Here is a 20904-nt window from a genome sequence, read left to right on the forward strand (position 1 = left end):
TTCTGTAATAGAAATACAGTGTAACCGCCGACTTACGACGACCCGCTTCTTACAATGGATCACTGCCACCCGCTGTGGTGGCTCCATGGCTAAGGCGTTGTGCTGCTGAGCACGAGGATGCGGGTTCGATTCCCGGCCGCGGCAGCCGCTTTTTTGATGGAGGCAACAAGCAAAAACGCCCGTGTGTACGAGATTTCGGCACACGATAAAGATCCCCAGTTGGTCAAAATTAATCCGGAGCCCTCCACTACGGCGCGCCTCATTGCCTGCGTAGCGTCGGCGCGTTAAACACTACAATCAATCAATCAATCAATGGGTCACTGCCGTCCCAGCAAACTCCCATAGAAACAATGCATTAAAACCCCCAATTATACAACACCTGGGCGCACATGGTCCGCTTCTTACAACAGATTATGACGGAGATAAACCGGCGTTTTCCCACATTTTATGCCACTTCGCTGCCTCGCCTCGGTTTTATGCGGTTTTATGCGCAAAGGCCCGCAAGTGGCACTGGTGGGCGGAAGTTAACCTTCGACAACCCCACGCGGCAACACAGCGCCAGTGCGCCAACTGCGAGAAGTCGAAGTCTAGGTGGCCGACGGACCATGAATTGGAGGCCCCCCGTCAAGCCGACGAACTTCACGTGAAAACCGATACGACGCTACCCCACAACGGCGACCGAACACCCCCTTTCCTCGCCCGCTCGATCCCAGTTCCTTCCTTTCAGGACGCTCTCTCTCACCCTCTCTCGGCTCTCTGCTTATCAGTGTCTTTCAAAGCCATGCTGTCACCGTGCTCCTTTCTTTTCCGCCTTGTACAGCCGAATCCCACTACAACGAAATTGAAGGGATGTGTGAAAAATTTCGTTAAAGCAGAAATTCGTTGAGGCGAAATCTGCCCGAAGACACCACGGAACGGCAAGAAGTCAACAGCCCCGTACGTTATCTGCAACACTGATTGCATAATGAAATGTTTAGAAAAAGGAGTGACACGCAGTCCAGCTGGACACGCTGTTGATGTGCTTCACACCCTAGTTGATCGCCTTCAACTCGAACGCAGCCTCATAACTCGCACACAGCCCCACAGCTAAAAAGTGATGACACTGACCACTGACTGACTGACAAAGCCAGCAACGTCAAAAAATGGCAAATAAGTTGTTGCAGTTACTGTTATGACTGCCATTGCTGTTCGCAACTGGCTAAATCTCTCTCGCTCAGTGCACAGCCCAGTTTACGCCACTCGACCCTCATGCACCATCATCATCATCAGCCGAGATGAGCAGACGAATCATATGGTACAGTACCCACAGGCATGTTCAGGGTGCATTCTTTATGCGAGGGGAAAAAAATTCACTTTTAGATTATGAAAGTTGGACGCGCAATCATTAGGTGAGCGTGATCATTAAGTAAGTTAGTACATGAGCCAACACACTATGATCAGCCACTCGAAGAAGAGTAGAAAGATGACCCTGCACACGGGGTTTAGCCAGCTATAGCCAATCTCACATTCTACCTCATTTTTAAAAGGGGGGGCAAAAATGTAAGACGGAAATCACACAGTACAAAAGGATGGCTGCGGTTGTACAAGAGCTAAAATTTAAAGCACAAAATTACAGAGGAAAATAAGAGTAAAAATTAAAGCTGTTTTACTCAATGTGAAAGCTCTCGGAAGTGCAGAGCAGTGATTCACCATAATGGGCTGTAGCGCCGTTATCCGCTCCCTGCTACCACTCAACCCATTTCAAATTTCCCGCCTTCGCAGCACTCGCACCCCCCTGCCTGAAACTGCGCCAGCAAGAGTTCTGTTCTTTGTGCGCTTGCTTTTCCTCCCTCACATGCCGGCGTTGGCGTTGCACTGCCACTTTTTTCGCTTGCTATCATAAAAACCAACCCAACGAGCATTCCTAACTAAACGAACGCAGGCGCTGCCGGTTAATTGCGTATATTTTGCCTGAAATGTACCTACAGTTTACTTTGCGCTAAACAACGGAGAGATGTATGACAAGCGCCAGTTGTTCACAAGTTTCGAACACTTATGACTATATAAACCACTTGGCTTTTTTTCGAAGCCTCTGGGTTACGCCGTGACTACAGCCGCTACAACGGAACGTTGTGTGGCTCTACTTGGGTCCAGCGAACGAGCTACGATGACAAGGCGAGCCCCTAAAGTGCTCTGCACTCAAAAGAAATTGGTGTTTTATTCCTAGGGCCACAACCAGACAACTTTTTGGCAGTGGTCTGCGGGGTTCTAACACATGGGCGTTTTGAAAGTCACAGACTCTGGGTAAATTAGCCTGTCTAGGCTACAACAATCGAACTCACTCTGGGTCGGTAGTCACTTCGGCGGCCCGGAGAATGATGTCCTTGAAGAGCAGGTGCGGCCCACTGCGTCCCTTGGCAGACGAGGCCAGCGATGCCTCCACCAGCCGGACCCCAAGCTCCCGGACTCCGGCCGACGGCGACAGCAGGGTGAGAACCACCGACAGGAACACTGCAGGAGCCGCACGACAGACGAGACTCTTGCTAAGAAGCATTGGCAAGAACCCAGTGGAGGGCATTGCTTGGGCAATCATTTTTTTGATGAGACCACCGCTAAGTATTTTGAGGAAGGACGAGTATTTTGAGACGGGAGCAGTCTGGGCACTTTTGACAGCTGACTTATACAGCATCGTAGAGTGTGTGGGGCGCAGTGCACAGCAGAAATACTTACCATCCCTTCTTAAAAAAAAGGGTGAGACAAGCGCGAAAGCGCGTCAACATCAAAACTGCGTCAAAAGTGTGCCGAAACCTTCGCTAAATGTGCGTCCAGTCGATTGCCAAACCTTCAAAGACCTGACAAACAATCGAAAACAAAGAACAAACCTATGCGACCATTTTTCGCGCACTAAGTAAACGCGTCTACGAACACTCTAAATGTATACTGATATGTGGTTTATGAGATAGAGGTATACTATTGTACTCCCCCTTCATGATTGATGCGTGTATTGTCTTATCTAGAAGTGCTCCTTTTTCGCAATTTTAAAGTAACCGTTCTGACACAATTAAAGCCCGGTTTCCTGCACGCGCTGTGTGTCCAGAGACGTTATCAGAGCTTTTCGGTCGACCAACCGGTCTACGGGGAAATGCATAAGTTTTTTCACAGGACGCCACCAATCACACTAAGAAAGCATTTGCTTCAAAAACAAAGACGCCACTAATGCCTCAGCAGCACTAAAAAAATCCACAGAGCTTCTCTTCATCCCCCAAATGCAGTTTGAGGCCAGCCACTGCTTCCCAACTCACCAAGGCTCTGCTCTGCCACGATCCAGTTGAGGTTTTCGGCGTCCGTCAGCAACTGGACAGACAGGGCCAGGGCCACGGACTGAAGCCGCTCCGTCCGCGCGGGCGGCGGCGGTGGCGTGCTTCCGAGACCAGCCTCCAGAAAGTGTGGCAGCCACAGGCCGCTCAGGAAGTGCACCTGGCGCTTCAGGCTGGGGCAGTGAACCTGGGGAGGGGGAAAGGAGGGGGAGAGAGGGGGACGAAAAATGAGGGGGGGGCATCAATTTTTTTGACGGCATGAACAGAGAACACAGGCACAGTCTGTGGTCCGAAAAACACTCATCTGGTTGGGATCGGCGGCGGCTACAATGGGGCAACTTAAGGGGGGACGTGGCTTTCAAATTCAACTTTTTTATTTCTTTGTGGATTTTGATGAAAATTGGCACAGCAACTGGAAATGCTTCTGTGATAACACCATAAAAATTTGAAGTTAGTATTTTGATAACTTTTTTATGTATGAAATTTTCTTTCTGTTCCGCTTGTACCGAGCTTGAGCGGCTTATAAAACACGATAGAAAACTTGTTCGAAGTGCTTTGCATTCCCAAATGAATGGACGAGGTCGTGACAGTTTTAGAATTTGTTTTTTACAACACAATGTTTTTTAGTTTTCATTTTTTTTAGAGGTTAATGTGCAACAGGCATGTCAACTGTGAACGATTATTTGAATAAAAAAATCACAAAAAACAAATCTGGAAAACCAAAAGTGTCACGACCTGAACAGTTCATCAAGGAATGTAATGCAAGAAACGGAATCAAAATAGACCCAGCGGTCACAAAGAAATCCCTGGGACAAGCGACACAGGTGGCATAAAAAACTGTTTTGAGAAAACGGCTTCCGAAGTTGCAACATAGGTTTCACATATCAAAAGTCGTCACGGTTGTAGCCTTTCATGTCCTTTTGAACATGGGGCTTCTGGAAGGCCTTGCCTTGAAATTGGAGTGCCTTTTCAGCCTTTCTCTTTCCAGAAAACATCATTTTCAGCTCCTCTGTGAAGAGTACATACCCCCCTTTGCAAACCAAACGGAGGGGAGATGGGTTTCAATGGGCTTTCAATGCAAAGTAGGTTAGTTGGTTGGCTGTATCGCACTGGACAACCTCCTTTTGCAGTGTTGTCACCATGGCAACAAGTTAAGCATTTTTTTTACTTAATTTTGAACATTTTTGGCTTTTTTTTATGTTTTATCTTGCCTGGCACAGCAACTTAGTACTCATAGTGCAGGTGTTCATTGCCAAAAGTTTGCATACCACAAGGTTGAAAATGAGCTACTTTGAAGCTTGGTAGAGTATTCTGCATAACTCCCAACTTCAATGCTAGAGCATATTTTTTTTTACTACTTTTGACATTCAAGGCATCCAATATTTCCCGCAGCACAGCCAGTATGCCCTAAGCAATGGTATCAATAATTTACCTAAAAAAATCACTGTTAAATGCTGCCACAGTAACGTACATTTTTAACGCAGAGAGCATATTTTTATTCCTATATTACTAACTAAAACCTGTTTGCATGAAAATTACAAGTGCACGGGAAACGTTGCGCAAGAAAGGCGATATGGCTCGCGCGCATCGCAGCGCACGCTTACCGCGACATATCGAGCTTTGATTATACCTGATATGGCTGGTCAGGTCGCTTTTAAGATTAAAACTAACGTCGCAGGCATTAATTACAGCTACTGGCGTTCAATCGTAACAGGTTGCCCAGTCATGTGATGCTCGAATGCGCGTCGGCTATGCCGTGCGCGCCGCAGCGTTTGACGCGTCGACCGTTTCTTTCTCAAGGCTAGCGAGCCCACAGTCAAAACACAGCAATAACTAAGCATGTAAACATCGCAAATCCGACTAAAAGTTCACTTCACGAACCGCTATCGCAAGCGCGCACACCGCGTCACCCTCCGCGGTCTGGCGACGGTAGAGTCACGCGCACCACGAAGCGTTCGATGACCTCCGCCTTTCGAGCCACACAACTTCCCGTAATCTGGCTCGTTATCTCTGGCATTCCCATCGCGATAACGTCCGTGTTGAATACCACAGATTGAACAGAAACTCGGCCGAGCGAAGCGGCGAAAATGAACTCAATCCGCTCGCTACGCAGCTCAGGCGGCCGCCATCTTGCGTTGCGCCCGCGACATCCAATCAGGAGGGTCGTCGTTCTGCGCCCCGAGCGGAGGACCAATAGCGCTTCAGCATCTATTTCTAGCTTCGTTTGTGCGTCGTTTCTTTTCTGCCGTTTGTGCGTTTGTGAATGAACGAAGATAAAAGAGACGAGCGGTACCGGAAAGACGATCGCTCGGCCGATCTAACCATATCAAAATGGCCGCGCCCGGTGGTACCGTTGCGGAGATAGAGCGCTCCGAAAATTGCCGTTTTTTCGCCCTTTTGCGCTGATAGTTTGTCACCGCGCCTGACGAAAGTATTTTTTTATGCCACTTTGCGACGCTTTTCAGCGTAAAAACTTTGCAGACGCACAGAATGGGAAACATAGAAGCCGAATATGTGGGTTTCAAAAAAACGATGTTTTGGTCATTTTTCCGAAGTTGAAAGCCGCGTCCCCCCTTAAAGGCCAACTGCACTCAAAATTTCGACCTCTTGAAAACACTTCCGTACAGTCTGCCGAAAAAGAACGCAAGATGCAAAATACAACAGCTGAAATATGCACAGGGATGCCGCAAGCAGTCAGAAAAAAGTGGCGATTTTGAAACCGAAACCGAGAAGAGCGTGGCCATTGAAGTGACGTTGCATCTGTCCAGCAAGCAGGCGGACGGTAAGCAGCTCCGGAGCAAGCGTGTGCGCAAGCTCTACACGGGCACGGGGCAGCAAATGGGTGAAGTGTTCACAGCAGAGCTCGACCGGTTCTCCAGCAGCTGCGTGGCTGGACAGAGGAAGAAGCCCCTATTGGCCGAAGCGTCACAGGTGCGTCATGGCTGTTTACGCGATCCGCCGGCAGCTGCAGCGTGGTCTGTGGCGGAGCCTTTTTAAAACACTTCCGACTGATTAACGAGGCGTTTCACGGGGCTACCACTCATGTCCCAGCTTATCTGGTGGTACTTACTACACATTAAAAACAAATTTGGTCGAGGTGAAACTTGAGTGCAGTTGGCCTTTAATCCTCCCACACCCATCAGTGGATTTTAAATTTGCACTGCCCATGTAGATCAGGACAGCAACGAGGAACCTGCCTGCGCTCATGCTAGAAGACTTGGCCTGTGGCCGTAGTTACGAGACGGTGCAACTCACACCAGCCTGCAAAAGTCTATGCAGAATGTTATGGTGGCTCAGAAAGCGGGCCATTTTGCTCTAAGCGAAGCACACTATTGTGATGTAGACACACAAAAGCCTTGGACACGCACTTGGAACTAATTTCACAGCTCATTAAGGGGGGACGCGGCTTTCAACTTCGGAAAAATGACCAAAACATCGTTTTTTTGAAACCCACATATTCGGCTTCTATGTTTCCTATTCTGTGCGCCTGCAAAGTTTTTACGCTGAAAAGCGTCGCAAAGTGGCATAAAAAAATACTTTTGTCAGGCGCGGTGACAAACTATCAGCGCAAAAGGGCGAAAAAACGGCAATTTTCGGAGCGCTCTATCTCCGCAACGGTGCCACCGGGCGCGGCCATTTTGATATGGTTAGATCGGCCGAGCGATCGTCTTTCCGGTTCCGCTCGTCTCTTTTATCTTCGTTCATTCACAAACGCACAAACGGCAGAAAAGAAACGACGCACAAACGAAGCTAGAAATAGATGCTGAAGCGCTATTGGTCCTCCGGTCGGGGCGCAGAACGACGACCCTGCTGATTGGATGTCGCGGGCGCAACGCAAGATGGCGGCCGCCTGAGCTGCGTAGCGAGCGGGTTGAGTTCATTTTCGCCGCTTCGCTCGGCCGAGTTTCTGTTCAATCTGTGGTATTCAACACGGACGTTATCGCGATGGGAATGCCAGAGATAACGAGCCAGATTACGGGAAGTTGTGTGGCTCGAAAGGCGGAGGTCATCGAACGCTTCGTGGTGCGCGGGACTCTACCGTCGCCAGACCCCGGAGGGTGACGCGGTGTGCGCGCTTGCGATAGCGGTTCGTGAAGTGAACTTTTAGTCGGATTTGCGATGTTTACACGCTTAGTTATTGCTGTGTTTTGACTGTGGGCTCGCTAGCCTTGAGAAAGAAACGGTCGACGCGTCAGACGCTGCGGCGCGCACGGCATAGCCGACGCGCATTGGAGCATCACATGACTAGGCAACCGGTTACGATTGAACGCCATTACTTGTAATTAATGCCTGCGACATTAGATTTTATCTTAAAAGCAACCTGACAAGCCATATCAGGTATAATCAAAGTTCGATATGTCGCGGTAAGCGTGCGCTGCGATGCGCGCGAGCCATATTGCCTTTCTTGCGCAACATTTCCCGTGCACTTGCAATTTTCATGCAAACAGGTTTGAGTTAGTAATATAGGAATAAAAATATGCTCTCTGCGTTAAAAATGTACGTTACTGTGGCAGCATTTAATAGTGATTTTTTTAGGGAAATTATTGATACCATTGCTTAGGGCATACTGGCTGTGCTGCGAGAAATATTGGGTGCCTTGAATGTCCAAAGTAGTAAAAAAATATGTTCTTGCATTGAAGTTGGGAGTTATGCAGAATACTCTACCAAGCTTCAAAGTAGCTCATTTTCATCCTTGTGGTATGCAAACTTTTGGCAATGAACACCTGCACGTATGAGTACTAAGTTGCTGTGCCAGGCAAGATAAAACATAAAAAAAAGCCAAAAATGTTCAAATTTAAGTAAAAAAAAATGCTTAACCTGTTGCCATGGTGACAACACTGCAAAAGGAGGTTGTCCAGTGCAATACAGCCAACCAGCTAACCTACTTTGCATTGAAAGCCCATTGAAACCCATCTCCCCCTCCATTTGGTCTGCAAAGGGGGGTATGTACTCTTCACGGAGGAGCTGAAAATGTTTTCTGGAAAGAGAAAGGCTGTAAAAGGCACTCCAATTTCAAGGCAAGGCCTTCCAGAAGCCCCATGTTCAAAAGGACATGAAAGGCTACAACCGTGACGACTTTTGATATGTGAAACCTATGTTGCAACTTCGGAAGCCGTTTTCTCAAAACAGTTTTTTTTGCCACCTGTGTCGCTTGTACCAGGGATTTCTTCGTGACCGCTGGGTCTATTTTAATTCCGTTTCTTGCATTACATTCCTTGATGAACTGTTCAGGTCGTGACACTCTTCGTTTTCCAGATTTGTTTTTCGTGATTTATTTATTCAAATAATCGTTCACAGTTGACATGCCTGTTGCACATTAACCTCTAAAAAAATGAAAACTAAAAAACATTGTGTTGTAAAAAAAAAATTCTAAAACTGTCACGACCTCGTCCATTCATTTGGGAATGCAAAGCACTTCGAACAAGTTTTCTATCGTGTTTTATAAGCCGCTCAAGCTCGGTACAAGCGGAACAGAAAGAAAATTTAATACATAAAAAAGTTTTCAAAATATTACTTTGAAATTTTTATGGTGTTATCACAGAAGCATTTCCAGTTGCTGTGCCAATTTTCATCAAAATCCACGAAGAAATAAAAAAGTTGATTTTGAAAGCCACGTCCCCCCTTAAACTGGTGGCACCAGTGGCAAGGAACCATTTCGAGCACCGATTTTGAACACTAAAGTTTAATGAGCCGTAAAATTAGTTTTAGGCAGTGCACCAAAAAACTGATTCCTTTATTGCACTCACCAGGCTTCATAGAATTGGAAAATACAAAGATTACAGTTTTACGACCAACACTGCTTTGTCCATTGTTCCTCCAAAAATGACTAATCCTTGGGAACCAATTGACTGACTCAAGAAATAATGCCATATTTGAATTCAGTGGGGAACAAGCAGCAAGACTGTTAAGAGCCATGTCCCCCCTTAAAAATGTCACCAAGACGAAAGTTTGAAATGCCCATTTTTTGCAAACCCTAATCAGGCCATAACCAGACCATCACAGTCAAATCAGTTTCACATATTTCTCTAGTGGGCTCGAAGTAAACCGCCATTCTGCATGCTTTCGTCTTCTTTCCAGAGTTCGTGCAGGCGTGAAAGAACAATTCACGGGTCTTCAAGGAGTTTCAAGGATCACAAAATACACTTTCAAGGACCCCATCTAATGCTTTATCCGAGATTATTTATGCTATATATTTTTCAACACAATGCAAAGGTTATCTATTGAACAACACCTGGGAACATAAGGCACTCATGTACAGCACAAGGTACTCTTTAAAGGAGCCGCTACTTGCTGTCTTCATGTTGTTATGGCTTTTTAGCACAGACTCTCCCATTCACCAAGTGTCAAACGTTTTTCTGCATGGTTTGCATTCTATGCAATTCATGCTTGTTGGGTCTGGGGGAACCCTGTCTTTGTACAGGTCCTTGCTCAGCCCCAACCTCTGAAAGGTGCACTTCCATACCTGCCAGCTTCATCGAGATGGCATTAGGGAGATCTGATCTGTCCGAAGGGGGGGGTAGAAAAATTAGTAGCGAGAGAATGGAATTATTTACATTTACATGCATTTCTAATTTGGTTACAACAGGGTAGGAGCTGAAATGCTTCGCGCAAACTACTAATGAGCTACATCACTGGTCAGCTGTTAAATTTTCGATGCGGCTCACGCCGCCTTTTTCAAGAAGCCCTGGGAATACTGTCGAGCATAACAATGTTCGTTCCTGCTACACTTCGCCAAAAGAACGCGACTGAGATCGGATTGTGTCAGAACTTGATGCTCGTAACTGGGGGCAATTTTGTTTTACCATGCTGAACTGCCTCTCGCATTCAGCGTTTCTGAGGTACTGACCAGTTCAACTTGCGCGCATTGCCAACTATGCTTCATCAGCTACTACGATGTCCAGTGGTGTAGGATGTGATTGGGTTGTCAGGTAGCTCCAGCGCAATGTGGCTAGTCTGGGAGAAAGGTTTAGCCAAACACGGGTGTGTATTCGGGAGATTTTCGTTTCGACCGTACAGTCGTACAAAATCATCAAAATTCGGGAATCTCCCAGATAATTCGGGAAACCTGGCAGGTATGGAGTGCCAGGTTTGGTTTAACGAACTTCAGAACCCGGATTCCATTGGATTGCATCACTACCTTGATTTCTTCGAGGAGTTCCTGCGCGCAGCGCTGCCTCATGCTTAACAAAAATCCTCTGAATGTGTTGTAATTTTGATGTCTCCCTGAAACTTGATTGTTACATTTTTGCACTTTAGTTTAAATTTAAAATCAATGATAAATGCTTCAAATTCTTGTGAAAGGACAGAGCCACTTACTATGACCGTGAAAAAAATCAAAGGTTTTCAAGGACCGCTAACGTATTCCAGGACTTTCAAGGGCTAGAAAATGGCATTTCTAAGCTCAAGGGTTTTCAAGGTCTTCATGTACCTGTGCAGCCTTTCTCTCTTGGTTACGGTATCAAGTTTGCTCGTTCCAAGATGTAAGGGCAACAGAGCTTCCGCATGATCGTCAGGCGCGGCCAGTTTGGCTCGGCTAATGGCTAAAGCGAGGGCACACACACCTTGAAGAAGTCGCGCAGCAGCTGGCGAAAGTGGGACCGGTGGCTACCCCTGGCGATCGACAGGTCAGCAACCGTCTCAAACACCTCAGTCAGCAGGTCCAGGCTCGCCGCATTCGCTCCGTCAACTCCCTTCAGGACCCACGAGGGACTCTCTGCAGAAAGCGATTGTTGGACAACCCCGTCAGCACACGGAATGAAAGGGGCCTTGAGGACAAAATGCAACTTTGTTTAATCTGAAAGGACTGGCCTCAACTAAACTGAAGTCAGGAAAAATGTTTTTGCCACCGAAAAGTGCAAGAAATATTGAAAAACATGCAAATTGTGCACCACCCTGATGTACCGTATTTTCACGCATATAACCCGCAAAAATAAAAATGCAAAAATTTCAGTTACAAGGTAGGGGGCAGGTAATACGCGGGGTTTCTCCTTTAGTGCAGCTTCACGGCATTGCGCGTTGTGCCGTGAAGCTCCTATGCAGTAACACTGACTAAGCCTTCCAAGGCAGCGATTGTGCAGAACAAACAATGAAAAGTAAGAAGAAAAAAAACAGGGACGAGCGCACTCTAACAACTGAATTTTATTAGTGAATTGTGACTTTCGCTTGGCAGTCAGGGTATTCTACTTGCTAAATATATGCTTTTTCTGACTACATAGTACGCGATGTGTTGCTTGAGCAGCAGCTTTGGTGCAACCTTTCCTGTATCAAAAGTGCGGGCAATACGCGAGGATTTTTTTTTTCTTTTCCGGCGGCCTGAAAGTGGGGCTGCGGATTATATTAAGGGCCGGGCTATACGCGCGAAAATACGGTACTATGGGCCACAGTGATGCAATAGGGACACCAGCACTAAAAACACAGTTATCAGCGTGCCAACTGCAAGTTCGAATTCAAGTGACCAGTCATGTTTTTTTGGTGGTGGCTTAGGTCAACGGTTGCCAATCCCATGAACAGGATAACAATGTCATAGAGGCACATCCCCAGATGTGGTGAGTCGCCAGTTGCTCATACGTTTTCTTTAATATCTTGCAGTGGTGCCACTGATGAACGGTGATTTGGAGCAATTTTTGTATCAGTAAATTATTAATTTTGGAGCAATTTGGAGCACCTGAATGTCAGTTTTGGAGCACCTTGGAGCAACTAAACATCAACTGCTAGATGTGTCCAAAGCATCTCTCAGCACTAAAAATTGACCAGTATCGTCCAGTAATTGATGTGGAGGTCGCCATTGAATGGGCTTCAAGGTGATTTTCACACATGCGATCACAAATGGACGACAAAGCTGAAGAATAATGGTCTCCTTGTCCCTACCAGGGAAAGTCTTTTTCAAGAAGTCACTGAAAACGCTTCATAGTTGGCAGGCTCGAACATGCATTAAAAATAGCTTTCACAGTCAGCTCTCCCAATAGCCCAAGAATAGCCAAATAGCCAATAAAGAAAATTTCTACAACCAAAAAAAAAAGTAGCCAAATTAGGCTCTTTATAGCCCAACCTGGCATTCCTGGGGAAATGGGATTTTTTTTCCACTTATTTCGAAACAGTCGCTAGAAGTCGCCATAAGTTTGATGCAATTAAATCCCCTAAGTATCCACGCAATCGCAAAAATGCAACAAAACATAATTTGCAAGGTATTTAGTTACTTTCTGGTGTGGATAAAAGACAACCTGCAACACGATAATGAATTTGAAAGGCTTCGACAAACCTGCCTAGCAAAAAAACAACGCGCCTCTTTTCTAGTTAATAATTGTTGAGGCAAGCCCTCGTGTTTTACTTTTTCATTTTATTAGATGCAGGCGCTTGCTTGCTATCAGTCCTCGTGCGCATTTCCACGCTAGCTGGAAATGTGCACGAGAAACGCGCATGGAGCTTTTGCATGCGATTCGTGCGCGTCGGCGTTGCGCGTGCGATTTTTTCACGCCCGCGTCGACGATTCCACGCACGCGGCAGTTTCTGCCACGCTCAGAAAATGAGGCGCGTCGCGCGCGGCAGTGGGAGGAGCCTGGCGACTTGCCCCAATGGGGAGGCGCGTGCCTCATGGCGGCGGTTTTGAAGCGCTCGAGACAGCCTGGTCACGGCCGGCTGGCTCCGTCGGCGGTTTTTAGGCTTACCACCCCGGCAGGTATTGCATGGACGCTTTCACTAGCGACGCGGATGATGTTTTAAAGTACCGATTTCGCCCATATTATAAGCTCCTTTACAACACAAGCAACTTCGTGCGTGCCTTGAGCGATGTTTTAGAGAGCGCTTACCCCACACCACTCCGCGGCCGAAGCCGCCGCCATGTTGCCGCGCCGCGCGCAGCGTATGGGTGCTTACGCGGCGCGTTTTCGCGAGCAGAAAACGCTCCATGAGGTTCATGCTTTTGAGGGACTGGCCGTTCTTCACAGCCCGCTTCACTTGTGGCAGTCCCCTCCGCGAGCCCAACAAGCGAAGCGAGAGCTTGCAGCCGAGCGCGTCACGCATGCCGCGAAACGGCGCTCCCATTGGCTCCCGGAGCGGAGAGGGAACCGCGGTACGCCAGCGCTGCAATGACATGCTATATAAATAGACGAAAACACTGTATCGGCGGTACAGTGACGGCGCCAACCAAACTCGCCGCGGCAAACACGATGACGGGTGCTAGGGAGTTCAAGTTATCAACCCGAATTAGTTATACATGTCTAGAGACCACTGTGAAGTAGTGCTTGTAACAGGCTGCACGCGATTTGCGCAACACAAATTTTGGCGCACTTTTGGCGCACTTGCTTGCAAAATCGTGGTTTTTGTATCAGGATGGCGCAGGATACCTCATTTGGCGCAAATTGGCGCATTTGGCGCAGGAGTGGCAGCACTGATCTTGATTAATTGTTTGAAGTTCGCAATAAAATTGATGTCACTGTTATTGGGAGAAGGCAGTGTTTTTAACGAACCAGTAAACTTGGAAAACAAGAAGCTACAACACAAAGATTTTCTGCATTCTGAAGGGTAAGTGATGGGCGAACAAACTGATTGCCCCCATCATGTTGTCCGACCCCGATATCTCTTTCGAAGATAAGTGCAAGCCTGGCACTTCTAGTGAGATGCAAAATCTTAATTAAACGGGTTGACATGCCACGTACCACCTCCGAACCAGCCTAAAAGATACCAAACCCAAAACCGCCCCCATTTACGAACAGCATGCTTAGAATTGACCTAAGAGGATATTCCACAATTAAAAGGATCAACGGACTCACAAAAAATATTGGGGCTCGAACGCACGGGGTTCATTCCAAACCCATGACTCTATCCCTAGGCTACTGAGGCAGAGCGGCAGAGCCTTCTTAGCAGTTGCATAAAGGAATATAGAAGGAGTGTTCCAAGCAAAGCTGTCGATGGCACTGGGTTCTCACAGGGAATGCCAGGCTTGTACCGTATTTTTGCGCGTATAACCCGCCCCAGCATATAATCTGCACAAACACTTTCAGCCCACCAGAAAAGAAGAAAAAAAAAATCCTCGTGCATTACCCGCACACTTGATACAGGAAAGGCTGCACCAAAGCTACTGCTCAAGCAACACATCACACACTATGTAGACATAAAAAGCGTATATATTTAGCAAGTAGACCACACCGACTGCAAGGCGAAAGTCACAATTCACTCAGTGTCACTGCTCCCGCTAGAGCTATCACTTGAGCCGCAGTCCTCACTGTTGCACACAAGGTCATCTCCACGGCACAACGCGCAGTGCAACTGCACGGCACAAGGCGCATTGCCGGGAAGCTGCACTAAAGGAAAAACCCCACGTATTATCCGCACCCCTACTTTGCCACTGAAATTTTCGCATTATCGGTGCGGGTTATACGCGCAAAAATGCGGTACCCACAAGGGGGAACGAATCTTGCGATCCCGATGACCTCACCTTCGAGCGCTTCCACGGGGGCGATTCCGTTGATGACGGCCGTCAGGCCTGCGACCACCATGGACAGGGGGAAGCGCCCGTCGCGGACCGCGGCCACGGCGGACTCGTACGGGCCGCAGGCGGACTTGTCCGCCAGCAGCCGTCGGTAGAAGCGCAGGGTCATGCCGACCGCTTCTGGCCGTTCCTTGGCGGCCACCGACGGCAAGGAGGACGCGAGGGCATTGAGCAGGCAGCCACAGACGCAGCGAAGCTGGGTCGTCCCACAACCACCGTTGCTCGGGAAGCACGCTTCCTGCAGCGTCGTCACCTGCACGCGCAAACGACCGAAGACGGAAGAAAGCGGGCAGTTACAAAGGGAGAAACCCCCGTCGCAGGAGTCAAAAGATGTCAGGGAAAAAAGTTGGAAGTACCCAAGATTTTACGCCTGCGCTACTCGTGGTGCGAGGCAACAAACTACTCTAGACTACCTGGTGAATGTTCGACGTGTTGCAGTGGCTTGCAAGGTGAGGCCCCAAGTCCCTTCTCCTTTCAATCCCCACACTCTGACAAGCAGAGGATGCTCAAATTTCAGTTTCAGCTCCGTACGTAATGATGTCATAGTACTACCAGCATTAATAATATCATCTGCAATGCTCAACAGAGTATTGAAATGAAGATTTAAACCAGAATAAGCTTCGGGTTGTTTTTTCCTTCGCAACTCCAGAAGAAACAGACTTGGACTCACCAAAACAAGGGGTTGGTCAAGCTTCCTAATGCCGTTTGAAAGACCAGCGAACAGCAACTCCGTGACCGCATCCACGTTCTCAGAGTCCAAGGCAGCGGTCATTTTTTCTGAAATGGACAACAGTCGGGGCAGGACAACGGGGCATTTTGGGAACTCTGAACGAAAACTAAGTGATGCTTGGCGTGAAATGAACACAAAAAGACATGCTGGAAAGTAATGTGTATGGGTATGACTACAAATGTGGTGTGGTGAAACTAAAACGCACGAACGCTTGATTCCTACGTACACCACCCACAGCCAAAACTCTGGGGAAGTTTGCTTGTATGTTTAATCCGTCGTTTTATCCCGTTTTATCCCTGTTTTGAAACCGCGTTCTAAACTGTCCCTAGGGTGCTCTAAGTTGGCACCTAGGCTGGCGAGCTTCGGAAAAGAAAGCACTTTCACTATGCACCCAAGTACGGCACAGGCGCTTTTATTTGTTACGTGCGCAATAATCTCCGCTGATCTTTTTGCGTGTATTATGAACTTCTTTCCCACATGCAGACATTTGTTTGCACAAAGAGTGTCACTCTGACGAGTGGCACGAGGTAATGGCCTAGCTCCTAACCTGGAAAGTCCCGGGGACCAAAGGTTTCTATATTGGGCACAAACTTTTAACACTTTCGGGAGAATTTTAAACCTAGTTTCCAAACATTTGACAAAACGTGCCAGCAGAGGGGTCCTGATGTGTAATTGGTTGCACACACCCATCCACCAATCATGAAATCATCAAGAAGACAGGCATCCATGCCCTGGGTGATTTTTTTCTTCACTAAGATAGTCAAGATGAGATGTCAAGAAAGCAGAGTGGAAAACTTCATTAAAAGGCTTTTAGGATAGCCAACTGGGGAAACAAATAAGAGGATCACCTCGATCCTCATTTGATGAAAAAAAAAAAAAAAAAACAGATTATGTTAGTGCGCAGTTAAAGGAGCCATGAAAGGAACTACAACTTCGTTTAATTTGAACGAACTAGGATTCAGTATCTCACTCAGCTCCATTAGAGCCATAAAAGATGTATTTTTAACGAAAAAAAAGCAAGGAGTATTTAAAAACTTTCAAATTTTGCGCCACCGTGACGTGTTAAGCAAGAATGACGTCATACGGGCCAACAATAAAGCATAATTCTCAGTGCGTTAACTGCACGTTAGCATTCAAGTGATGCGGTCAAATGGAATTAGAGGCCCCATTACAGACGTCCAGTCATGTGTGATCGCGACAGGTCAGTTAGGCGGCCGCCAATCGCACAAACAAGGTTCTGTGACGTCATAGAAAAGTTGCGGGAAGTAGGATAGGGGGTCGCGACTGCTTCACACGTTTCCTTTAATATCTCCGTCATTTGTTCGAAGATTGCGATGGTATTGGTATCATTGTTATCGGGACTAAGCAGTCTTTCTAATAAACCCAACTTGTATTTTGTCTTCATGGCTCCTTTAAGTGTTCTTATCTAGAAAGTGTTAACCAGGGGGGACACACTTTGGCACAATTGTGTTATAAAGATGTGAAAAGACCCACGCACAGAGGCACAAAAAAACAGGGGATGGCTTCAAAAACTAAAATGCTACAAGTGCCAGCATCAAGAGAATGGTTTCACACTCTCACGTGACCCTTTCACACCTACAGAGGTTGTGTGATATGCAGGCGGCAGTAATAATGAGGCAACGATGGCACCAGCTTGCAGAAAATACTCTCAACAACATGCGCACCCCACAGATGATTGCGACAGCAGTATATAGTGGCTCACGAACAATGGCTGACCCTTGGAGAACGCCCCCCTGATGGCTGACACAGTAAAAAAAAAAGTATCAACTTCAATAGTATCAACTTGAAAGGCTTCAACGTCAACGTACGAGTATGGCCAGCATCCCCCATTGCAATGTGATTGCCAGAAACATGATGTTCTGTTCCCAGATACGCACAGGCCCGGCATTTCCGGCACAATTGCACGCAAGACCCCTCAACTGACCTAAAAGACGCAAAACCCCCCTTACTCACGAAAACAATGCGTAGAATGGAGCCAATAAAATATTTTGCAGTAAAAAAGAAGCAATTCCAGGTCTTATAATTTTGCACTGCTTGGGCTCAAACCCAGGCCATTTGGACTAAAACCCGCGATTCCAACCATTGGCGACTGAGGCCTAACTGCGGGGGGTTCTTTTAGCTACCCAAAAGAATAGAAGGAGTGTTCCAAGAGACCCAGTAGATGACACTGGATGTGCACAAGCAGTTAGAGATGTACAGGGCTGAGAAATTGGACATCACAAAGGAAAATTTCTACGATAATTCACAGAGCAGTCCTTTGCTTTTTGAGGCTAGAGCAGGTTGCTTGCGAACTAAGAGCTTTGTGGGGAAGTATTCACAAAACAATGGGGTATGCGTGGTTTGCGGAAAAGAAACAGAAACTATGCGGCACATAGTGTTAGAATGCGAGGGTATCCATCCAAATCTACATGAGGGAAATATTCGGCTTCCAGAAGCCCCTAGGATTTAAGGGTAGCACAGAGGAAGTTAACTGCAAGGCTGTCGAGGGGACGAAAAGAAGATTAGAATGCTGGTGGACGAAAAGCAGAGAGGGGAATATTGCTTGGGACAGATACCACCTGTAACAGGAAAAAAAAAGTATTTTGTGCCTAATAAGCTTTTCGTGCCTGCCCTAAGCAGCGCTAGTATTAAGCCAAGAGTATGAAACATAGGTATATTAGTCCTTTTTGGTAAGATGACACGTCATCACCCCGCTACAAAGGGGAAACCAATAGCAATCATCATCATCAAGTTCCGGGCTTATACCTATCTGGGAAAGGAATGTAGTGCCAGGCATGCTACAAAAGGGGGTGCACTCCTTTCGAAGCAGAGACACGAGCTCAAAATCTGCCCCCCACTCACTGCTGGCGACGAGGCCTCCGAACACTGGCAGTCGCTCCAGGGCCTGGCTGGCATACGCCACTCGGGCCAGGGCCACGTCCGCCGTCGAGGTCGGCATCAGGAAGGGCAGCAGTGTCACCAGCAGCTGACCCTCGTCCAAGGTCGCGCAGAGGTCGTCGCACACAAAGGCCAAAGCACGGGTGCGCAGGTCACACCTACACGAAGGGGTGGCGAGCATGTTTGACGTGTTCGCTATTCGAAAAAAAAAATGGCAGTTTCAAAAAATAAAAAAAAGGGAATTCAGAGACCCGTCGTGATGATGAGACAATTGATGCTGGTCGTCAGCACAGTAATCTCACTGTCCAGTCTCCCCTCGATCCACTAGTTTCAGATTCACTGTTGCTTCGCTGCACTCGAGCGACTTCATGGGCGACATTGTTGGCCTGAGGGTGGTCCCAATATCACCAACAGAAGTGACGTCCATTACGTTCATGATAATTTAGCCCACGTTCATTGTTGGTGACAACATCGTGACCACCGCTACAAATAGCTAACACCATTTGAGAAGTGTTCTCAATGTCGAGAATATTTGCACTCCTTGTTCATAAACTACACCGTCAAACAAACAATTGTCATAACTGAAAATCAAAATTTGACACCCTGCCGTCGAACCTTACACAATACAAAATGCAGAATAAGCGAGAGAGAAAAAAAAAAAAAGGGAAGCCAAGGGGGAAATGTACAGACAAAAATATGAAAAAGCACTCGGAGACTTTGTAGGCAAAGGTCAGCGCAACAGACCTTCGCCTACTAAGATGTGTATCAACCAGCTCAAGCTTCAACTCTTCCTCAGAGACTGTTAATACTTACACGAATGGAATGCACCGTTCGAATTGCGCCCTGACCGCTAGGGCTGCGCCCGTCTGCGTCTAACACAATTCCCAGTTATCAAAAACACGCACTTTTAGATAAAGAGGTTGCAAATTGGTCTAGGCAAGATCAATTCGCGGAGCCGGTGCAATTCAAACCGACAGGGAAGTTTGCAAAAACAAAGCCGCACCACTTTTTGCTGTGCTCCGCGGGTGGCTCAAACAGAATGTGCCGCAGGGTCCCAAGGACAAAGTCCAGCTCCACAAAGTTGCACAGCTCCTGCATGAAACGGGCATAGAAGGACATTAAACAGAGAATTGCAAGAATTCCGCACTATTCAAAGGCTTTTTTTTGGGCTGTTTTAAAGGGGACTCACCTCATCACTTGTTACAGGACTTACTAGTTCGTAACCCATTGGGCTATGTATGCCAAAATGAAATGTTTTACAGGTCCATGAAAATGTCCATAATGACCTAGTTCGCTTATTCTAGAACTATATTACTTCTACACTGAAATAAAATATAAAACTTGTTGGTTGGACAGCGAGTGTAATCTAGTTTGAACCAGCAAAACTAAAGTGTTTCATCGTTTTATTCTTTATTGAAGTGCAGAGGTGGCATATTTCCAAAACCAGCAAACTAGGCCGTTTGGAACATTTTCATGAACCGGTAGAACTTTCTGTACCGGTGCACGGTGGTTTTTAAGCCCATGGGCCAGAAAGTTGCAAGTCCCAGAGGAATGTTAGCAGGTGACTCTGCCTTAAATAACGTGAACCTAATGCCAACGGAAGAAAAGACGAATAACAACATGGTGTTGACGTGACAAATCAGTCTGGATGATGTGACGAAAAGAGTTTGATTCAACAACGTGAGGGTTCGAGCTAGTTGGTACTGTGTCATTCGTCTTGTGTCTAAATTTGTTGCGCTTTAAATTTTCACTATGGAGTTTGATTCGTTCTAATAACGTTTCTGACCCGGCACACACAGTGCAGCTCACCTTGCCGAGCGCCAGCACAGCCTGCACCACTTCGGGTTCAGTGTCGGCCAGGCGATTCTGCAGGGAGTTCCGAACAAACTTCTCGTCCATGCCCTGCGCACACAACAAAGCATTCAAACCTCTGCCAACGACGGGTGCTCGTTTAACCCTTTGATCCTTACAACTTCATTATTTGTCTTAAGCCCGTGAGAAGTTTTTTATGATCTAAAAGGATTTCCGGCACCACAAATATGAAATCAGAAAAAAATTTGGTTCATTAGGACGGACACTAGGACACACTGGGTGCTGGGAAACAGTGGGCACTGGCTGCCCATATATCACTCAAACAAGAGGGCTACCTCGATCACCATGATTTATGGTTCAAGTGAAGACAGTAACGTAAAGTTTGTATTGCTATCATTGGTAATAACAATAAAATTGCACAATTTCGGTTACCTGCCACTAGCCCATTGAGCCACCGGGCTCGATGCGAGTTGACACGCGTAAACAATATTTTTCTGGCATATGGAAGTACGTGCTGCCTCCTCTTTAATTTTTGAAGGTCCGGGATTCTTTGCCTCTCGATAGATGGTGTTAAATGTTGAAAAAAAAAAAAACCACAAAGTGTGAGGGAAAAAAAACACTGTTTGAGTTGTTGCTCCGGAGCAACACTCGGCATCAAAGAGATAAGGGGGCACATGGGT

At 47.0% G+C, this 20904-nt stretch overlaps 1 protein-coding gene across 1 annotated transcript in view; it reads right to left on the reverse strand.

Moving 5' to 3' along the window:
• Nucleotides 1-20904, reverse strand: part of LOC144158903 (HEAT repeat-containing protein 1-like) — a 165482-nt gene that overhangs the window by 114971 nt on the left and 29607 nt on the right. Inside the window, exons 11-18 of the mRNA XM_077690090.1 lie at nucleotides 20222-20314; nucleotides 19416-19504; nucleotides 18377-18570; nucleotides 15455-15561; nucleotides 14731-15037; nucleotides 10859-11010; nucleotides 3282-3483; nucleotides 2322-2490 (exon numbers count right to left, since the gene is read on the reverse strand). Of these exons, the coding sequence (XP_077546216.1) occupies nucleotides 2322-2490; nucleotides 3282-3483; nucleotides 10859-11010; nucleotides 14731-15037; nucleotides 15455-15561; nucleotides 18377-18570; nucleotides 19416-19504; nucleotides 20222-20314 (1313 nt within the window). The remainder of the gene's footprint in view (nucleotides 1-2321; nucleotides 2491-3281; nucleotides 3484-10858; nucleotides 11011-14730; nucleotides 15038-15454; nucleotides 15562-18376; nucleotides 18571-19415; nucleotides 19505-20221; nucleotides 20315-20904) is intronic.

This window comes from Haemaphysalis longicornis, unplaced genomic scaffold (genome assembly GCF_048455015.1).
Source record: "Haemaphysalis longicornis isolate Haplotype H1 unplaced genomic scaffold, Haemaphysalis longicornis Haplotype H1 scaffold_10, whole genome shotgun sequence".
In the NCBI taxonomy this organism is placed as follows: Eukaryota; Metazoa; Arthropoda; class Arachnida; order Ixodida; family Ixodidae; genus Haemaphysalis; species Haemaphysalis longicornis.